The sequence below is a fragment of the Musa acuminata genome, unplaced genomic scaffold, assembly GCF_036884655.1.
Source record: "Musa acuminata AAA Group cultivar baxijiao unplaced genomic scaffold, Cavendish_Baxijiao_AAA HiC_scaffold_1138, whole genome shotgun sequence".
Taxonomy (NCBI): domain Eukaryota; kingdom Viridiplantae; phylum Streptophyta; class Magnoliopsida; order Zingiberales; family Musaceae; genus Musa; species Musa acuminata.
The window spans coordinates 1,154,860-1,162,762 of NW_027021350.1; the positions used below are offsets into that span (position 1 = coordinate 1,154,860).

General features: G+C 33.0%; 2 protein-coding genes across 3 annotated transcripts; both read left to right on the forward strand.

Moving 5' to 3' along the window:
* Window positions 1–478: 478 nt before the first annotated feature.
* Window positions 479–1,112, forward strand: LOC135671214 (copper transporter 6-like). Its single transcript, XM_065179200.1, has one exon. The coding sequence runs from the start codon at window positions 599–601 to the stop codon at window positions 1,055–1,057; it is 459 nt and encodes a 152-aa protein (XP_065035272.1). The 5' UTR covers window positions 479–598; the 3' UTR covers window positions 1,058–1,112.
* A 5,713-nt stretch (window positions 1,113–6,825) lies between these two features.
* LOC103999788 (uncharacterized) lies at window positions 6,826–7,411 on the forward strand. 2 transcript variants are annotated; one of them, XM_009421641.3, is made up of 2 exons: window positions 6,826–7,181; window positions 7,255–7,411. In XM_009421641.3, exons 1-2 carry the CDS (start codon window positions 6,842–6,844, stop codon window positions 7,269–7,271), a joined length of 357 nt encoding a protein of 118 aa, XP_009419916.2. In that variant the 5' UTR covers window positions 6,826–6,841; the 3' UTR covers window positions 7,272–7,411. The 2 variants fall into 2 exon arrangements, with proteins under 2 accessions (XP_009419916.2, XP_009419915.2); XM_009421640.3 differs by having other exon boundaries at window positions 6,826–7,173.
* The last annotated feature ends 492 nt before the right edge of the window (window positions 7,412–7,903 follow it).

A 7,903-nucleotide genomic window follows, 5' to 3' on the forward strand; every position in this document is an offset into this window, starting at 1 on the left:
AAAACGCCATGAACTCAACACACTGTCGGTGCCTCACCCATATTTTTGCGTGTGGAATTGTACAACAACTTAGCTATTCGTCATCACCCAATTCTTGTGGGAATTATATGCCTCTCATTCTATCCTTATTATTCTAGTTTGATGAACCATCCAATTACTCATGCACAGAATCCTCTTCCTCTCACAACAAGTCCTGAGCTCACCCGAGAGAGTCTTCCTCTCACAAGATGCTCACTTTAAATGGTATACGTGTCATCATTCCATTGGATTTTTTTTATAACGTCAACAACAAGGAGGTAGACTTTCTAAGTATTCGTCCCTTAATTGGTTGCGTACCTCATCTGTGGTCGGAGCTGACATGTGCGGATCAAGACAGGGAACACACTTCCGACGCTCCTTTGAATTGACACGTTATCACTCACAAGCATGTTTACGAATCGGAATGCTAAACGACCGTCCATCTGTTCTGATCGAACGAATCAAATCAGATGAATGGCTGAGATGAGACGAGTTGCAGAGTTAACCCCTCTTGCTCTCTTTCTTCCCTCCTCTTGGCTCGCTCGCTTTTATCCTTGGTTGCGACAAGAGAAGACTGTAGATGGAAATGGGAGGCGGAGCAGCCACGGGCGACGGCATGGGCCACGAGAAGGAGATGAAGATGACGATGCACATGACCTTCTTCTGGGGTGAGAACGTGGAGATCCTTTTCTCCGGCTGGCCCGGAGACCGCGGACTCGGCATGTACCTCCTCGCCCTCCTCTTCGTCCTCGCCATCTCCGCCCTCACCGACTTCCTCTCCACCGTCTCCCGGAGGCGCTGTGGCGGCATGGCCGCCGTACTGCACGCCGTGCGCATGGGGTTGGCCTACCTGGTCATGCTCGCCGTCATGTCCTTCAACGGTGGCATCCTCGTCGCGGCCGTCGCCGGCCACGCCCTCGGCTTCCTCCTCTCACGAAGCCTACTCCAACGACGAGCTGAATCCGATCACGCAGACGATACAGGGAGTGCCAGCGCCGGCCAGCTTCCTCCCTCCAAGATAATAAGCTCACGGTCGTAGGTGGGGGCTTGTCCAATTCTCTTTGTATTCCTTCCTATAGTTCGTTCACCTGCTAATTGCTACTGCAATCTTTACAAGAAGTATCAAACTACGTATATTTTAAGTTTATATCAATCTTGTCATTAATTTTCAAGGTAGTTTTAAAACGGGTAAAAGAATCTCTAGCTGCGAGTCAATTCGTCAACTCTTTGCATGCAAAGCTGCAGCAGTGCAGAGTCATGAGATGGAATGTGTTTGTCTTCCTTAGTATAACAAAAGAAGCACAGGTGCCATCAAATCATTTAACGAATCTCGACATCATTTAGAATGATATGTTGCCTTGAGAATAAACATTAGAGCATGTATACAATCATCGTTTATATTATTCTGCAGTGTCTCGTCACCGGTGAAGAGTAGTCATGCGGTCAAACTTTTGGATACATCCAACACAGGGTGGTAGATGGATTTGTTGAACTAGAAATCCTCAAAAGCGCGTCGAAGCAGGCAAAGCACAAGAAAGAAAAAGCCACTACGATTTCACGGAAGGAATGGAAGAATGCAGTCAAAGCCTTGCATCGAAGACCAGATCATCAACCCCACGCATTGAATGCAAGGTTAGGATGGTGGAGAAGACATGTCAGTTGGCTTCATGCATAACTTCAAGTAGTGAGAGAGAAAATAATAATAATAATAATAATAATAATAATAATAAATATAATAATAATAATAGAAATAACGAAAAGTTTCCAATAAAATTAGCTATATATATATATATATTGGCATAAAGGATAAATTATAAATTTTTCTTAAATAAAAAAGAAGTCACCCATAACCCAACAAGCCTTCTCATCTTTATCCACCCAAAAAAGCCAACCACTCATCTAGATATTTTAATTTAAATCCTTATATTTCGTTAGATCTCATCCTAACTATTTGAGCTAATTTTATCACACTCTTAATTCAAAATAGTTATAAATTAAAATTTTACATCAAAAAATAAATTTTTTATTTTGCTAAAGCTTTTGTAAAGATATGGACAAATTAATCTTTGGTTTTGTAGTAGTATGTTTAAATTTCTTATTTATCAATCAGTTTACGAATGAAGTGTTGTCGAGCTTCAATGTATATGGTGCATTCATAGAAGATAGGATTCTTCATCATTGTAATAGTAGACTCGTTATCACAATAGATTTTAACTGATTTATTTTAATTTTCTTAGATATTTGTTAGAATTCTTTGAAGCCAAATTGTATGACCTATTATACTTGTAACAATAATATACTGTGTCTCAGAGCTTCAGAGAGTAATACATTCTTTTTTGTGATCCATGAAATCACCTCTAAGCCAATGTTAAACAAATATCCTAAAATATATTTTCTATCATCTGCACAATCAACCCAATCATTATTAGTATATGAATATAACTTAAAATCTTTTACCTGCTTATAACGAATGTCATAATTGAAAGTTCCATTGATATATTTAAAAACTCTTTTAGTTACTCCAAAATAATGCATACTGGGGTTGTGCATAAATCTGAGCAACAAACTAATTGTAAACATAATAACTGATATTGAATGTGTGAGATAAATTAACCGTTTAATTAAACATCTATATTGTCTCATTCATTTTTTTCAATTACATCATCTAACATAAATTTATCATTTATATTTATTGGAATATTCACTAGCTTACAAGTTTTCATATGAAATCTTTAGCATATTTTTCTTGACAAAAAAATTATTTATATTTTGAATAATTTTCATTCCTAGAAAATAATGTAAAAGCCTCAAATCAATAATTTCAAATTTTGACATCATATTTTTTTAAACTTAGCATATCTAATAAATTTTTAGTATAAATCATATTATCCACATACAAATAGATAACAAGATTGCTTTTATATATAAAGTTTCACTTAAACTTATCTAAAAATTATGTTGAAGAAAGTACTTATCAATTCTACTATACCCCCGCCTTTGGTATTTATTTCAAACCATATAATGCTTTATCATTTGTATTTATTAGAATATTAAATGGCTTACAAGTTTTCGTATGAAATATTTCTACCAAATCTTTAGCATATTTTCTTTAAAAAGATTATTTACATCTTGAATAATTTTCATTCTCAGAAAATAATGTAAAAACCTCATATTAGTAATTTTAAATTCTGATAATATTTTTTTAGTATAAATCATATTATCCATATAGAAATAGATAACAAGAAATTTCATATTTTACGATTTTATATATAAAGTTGGTTCACTTAAACTTTTTTAAAATTTATGTTAATTCTATTATACCATATCTTTTGTTTGCAAATTATATAATGTTTTTATCCAATTTGTACCATTTATCTTCTTGTCCTTTAATTTCAAATCTTTTAAGATGTTTTACATAAACCTCAATCTTACAACTTTTCATACAAAAAGACTCATTTAACATCAAATTGATAATTTTTTTTTATGGGTTGCTAATGCTAATATTGTTCTGATTATATTAATTATTACAATTGAAAAAAAATTATTGAAAAGTTAATACCTGAAACTTGAGCATACCATTTGGCAACAAAATAAGCTTTATGTTTTTACAACGAGCAATAAGTATTAAATTTTGACTTGTACACCCAAAGTCCAATTACTTCTTTTCCTTAGGGCAAATTTACCAGCTTCAAGTCTTCTTCTTTTTTTCTTTTTCAATAGCTTACAATTCCTCATTTATTGCACGCACCTATTCTTCTTTCCAAGTTGCAACTTTATATATCTATGAAAGATTATAAAAAATATTTTAATATCACTAGAATCGCTTGAACTAGAATCAATCAAAATATAAGAAGATTCGATAAGATATTAACAATAGATAATGTATCATGTGCCTTATAGACTTCTTCTACTATAATTATTGAAATTTTAACTACTTTAGAGTTCTAAACTTCTTCATTAAAAAAAACATCATGACTTATGATCAATTTCTTAGTTGTAGGATTATAAAGTCTAAAAACCTTTATTTTATTATTATAGCCCACAAATATGTATTTAATACTTTTGTCATCAAGTTTACTTCTTTTTTATGTAGATGCATTAAAATAAGCAACACAACCAAATAAGCAACACAACCAAATACATTTAGTGACTCATATTTGGCTTTTTGTCCAACTATGCTTCATATGGTTTTTTTCCTTGTAATATCTTAGTAGAAAAGTGGTTTAACAAATACATTGTTGTATTCACAGCTTCTACCCAAAACTATTTTGGTATTATTTTTTATTTAAGCATACAACTAGAAATCTCGATCATAACTCAGTTCTTTTGCTATGCCACTCCATTTTGTTGGAGGTGTAACTTGCAATTAGGTCCTTATGAATGCCTATGTTTTTGTAAAAAATAAAAATAATTATTGGAAGTAAACTCATCCTTTCTATTTGGAGTTTTAATAAAACATCCACTTTGTTTTTTTTGCATATACTTTAATTTTTTAAAATAAAGAATGCTTTATTTTTTCTTTCAAACAATATATTCATAATATTTACTTTTGCGTAGTTTGTATTGGCTCAAAAATACAAGTTTTAACTATTAGTTGGCTCGACCTGTCTAAAACTAATTTTTGTGTTATTTTCTTAAAACATAAGATTCACTAATAGTATCTATATTCTGAATTTTAATCAAATCAACCATCATATTATTTTGATTTAATAGTTCTAATCCATAATAATTTAGATAACCATATCTTTTATATCATAATATTGATTGATGAATAACAAGAATAGTAAATTCATATAAGAAGAAATCTAAAATTAAAAATAAAAAAAATATTTTTTTATCATCATCACAGTTGCTATCAAGTTTTTAGTTTTTTTTATCATAAATCAAATATTCTTATCATAAAAAATAGCATAATACTCTTTCTCATTAGTTGTCCTATACTAATGAAATTTTGTTTTAAGTCAAGAATAAATGTCACACCATTAATAAATCTATTATCATATTAATATTCTCGTTCCTTTCCCTTTCACCTAAACAGGACTATCATTTCCCATTTGTATGGTAAATCTGATGGAAACATTAAGCCCTTAAAATAAATTTTTATCCCTAGTGATATAATTACTATATTCACTATCCAAAAACTAAATAAATCTAAAATATTTTTCATCAGATGCTATAAATTATATTTTTATCTTTTCTATTATTATTATTATTTTCATGATATTTTGATTAGTTTTGTTCATGAACTAAAAACAAGCATATTAATTCATCAAGAAATAATGTAATTGTATCTTTATCTTCTATTATAGTAGTAGAAATCATATCAATTATTTTAGAGATAAACTTCATAAAACTTTTTTTATTACTATTTGATTTTTTAGGTTTTCATCGTAAAACCTCGTTTGGTTTACAATATAAAAGACTTTTGAGAAAAATCAATGACAAATTCAAAATCTTTCATAATAAGAGTTTCAAATTCGTTTCAAAGAATATGAAAATTTTACTTTGCACCTCTAATATATATTTTTTTAATATTTTTTAGTTTTCTATTGATATTGATACTGATTCAGAAAAATAAGGACTCATTTATTGCTTGTTTTAGCATGTAGAGAGCTCTTGCACCTTTCTACATATTCTTATTTATTTGATCTTCAGTAATATTATGATTTTGTACATCGTACTAAACAAAATTATTTTTATCAAATTCTATAATACTTATGAAATAATAAAATTATCATTTTAATGGTCAAAATTGATAATTTTCACCAAGATAGGAAGATAGAAGTAGATTAGAAACACTTCTATCTTTCTTTCTTTTTTTCTTTCTTTTTCCTTCCAGATCTTCTAATTGTATATATTTTTAAATTAACATACTCCTATTGGTCTTCTCTAACTAGGCTCTAATATAGTACTTGCTAATTTCATACTATTTTCTTTTACTTCTAGATCTATTGGTCCTCTAATGTTTTTTAATTAACATATTCTTGCTAGTTTTCTTCAAAATAGGCTCTAATATCAATATTTTGGTTTTCTATAGACTTCAAAGAAAAAGGAGAATATAGTAAAAAAAAAGAGTATTTTCAATCCATAGTACTTTGACTCATTCAAAAACATATATTTATAGTAGCAAAAGGATAAATCATATATATATATATATATATATATATATATATATATATATATATATATATATATATATATATATATATTAAAAAGAAGTTATCCTTAACCCAACAAACCTCTTTATCTTTATCCAAGCAAAAAAAAATCAATCACTCATCTATTTATTTTAATCTAAATTAAATTTATTTTTTATTATATATAATCTAAATTATTTGAATTAATTTTATCCATTTCAACGCAACTAAAGAGATTGAAGTGTGTCGGCAATACGTACGTCGAATAGCTTCTCGATCTCTCGATGATCAGAGCTCTCAGTCTCTAAATTCTAAAGGTTATCATTGTGCTGATAGCTTTTTTCCTACAGACTTCTTCCCTTCAAAAACACAAAAACAAAGAAGAGAGAAGGAGATCGAGCATTTGCCTGCAAATACATCGCCTCGCCTTACCTTTTCATCAACGTGGAGCAACGTGGCGTTGAGCCAGCGAAGTGGCAATTCCGAGTGGGAGAGAGCAATGATCACTGCGAAAGACCGCTGCCATGGAATCGAAACGAGAAGGAGCTGAAGCTGTTCGAAAGCAGGTTAGTGCTGCCTCCATTAAGGTTGTGGGTCTCGAGGTGGCAGCCATCCAGGAGCTTCTCCATCACCATATATACACCCTCCCCTTGCAGACGTTTATCGTCGGAGCAGAAGAGCAGGAGATGGAGGTCACCGTGAAGTTTCTCTACGTGCTTGCGTTGTTGCTGTTAATCTGCAACGGCGGGACGGAGAGGGTCGACGGGGCGGGTGAATGCGGGAGGGTGCCGGTGAGGAGGATGGCTCTGCAAATGGCTCCCTGCGCGTCAGCTGCGCAGGACGCCCGGCTCCCGGTCTCGGCTGGCTGCTGCGCGGCGGTGAAGAAGATGGGCCGCAACCCGAGCTGCCTGTGCGCCGTCATGCTCTCCGACACCGCCAAGAGCGTCGGCGTGAAGCCGGACGTGGCCATGACGATCCCCAAGCGGTGCAACCTTGCAGACCGCCCCGTGGGTTACAAGTGCGGCGGTTGGTTGACGCTGATGTCCTCTATTTCTCCTTTATTCTTCTTCTTCTTATATCATGGTGCGATTCTTTGCAGGGTATACATTGCCGTGACAACAGTGAAGAGAGGTTACAGAGTTCTGCGGCTCGGGGGATGATGCTGTGGCTTGCTGTGCTAAAAGTATCATTCACAACGTTACGTCTATGCTTCATGATATTAAATAAATAGCTGATTTCTCCGGGCTTTTAGTGAATCTCAATTACTCTTTCCTAAAGATGGTCAAGAGTCAAATCACCTACATGCAACATATAGAACTCCATCACCTGTTTCTTGGATGAAAGAAAAAGTACACGAGATATGATACAAGAAACAACTTTTTTGATGTTCTACTTATACCAAAATACGAAGAGTGTTGCAAAGCAATCCTGCATCCTCACTGCAGTAAAGTTGGAGGTGAAGGTCTGATACTGTTTACTGCATAGACCTCAGAACTCGAGATGGATAAAACCATTCATGTTCATAACTAGAACATAACTCTGTCGTTTCATTAGTACATCAATTAATAGTCTACTATGCTATGGACTACAAATTAGAAAAGAAAGGAAAAAAAAGTAATGTGCTGGCCACTTCATCCCTTATTAGTGGATCAACCATCGACATCCGGAGCTAAGCTGGAGACCTATTGGTATCACCATGAAACTGTAGAAATTTGAATTTTAGAAATAGCTGGAAAATTAAAAAGCCT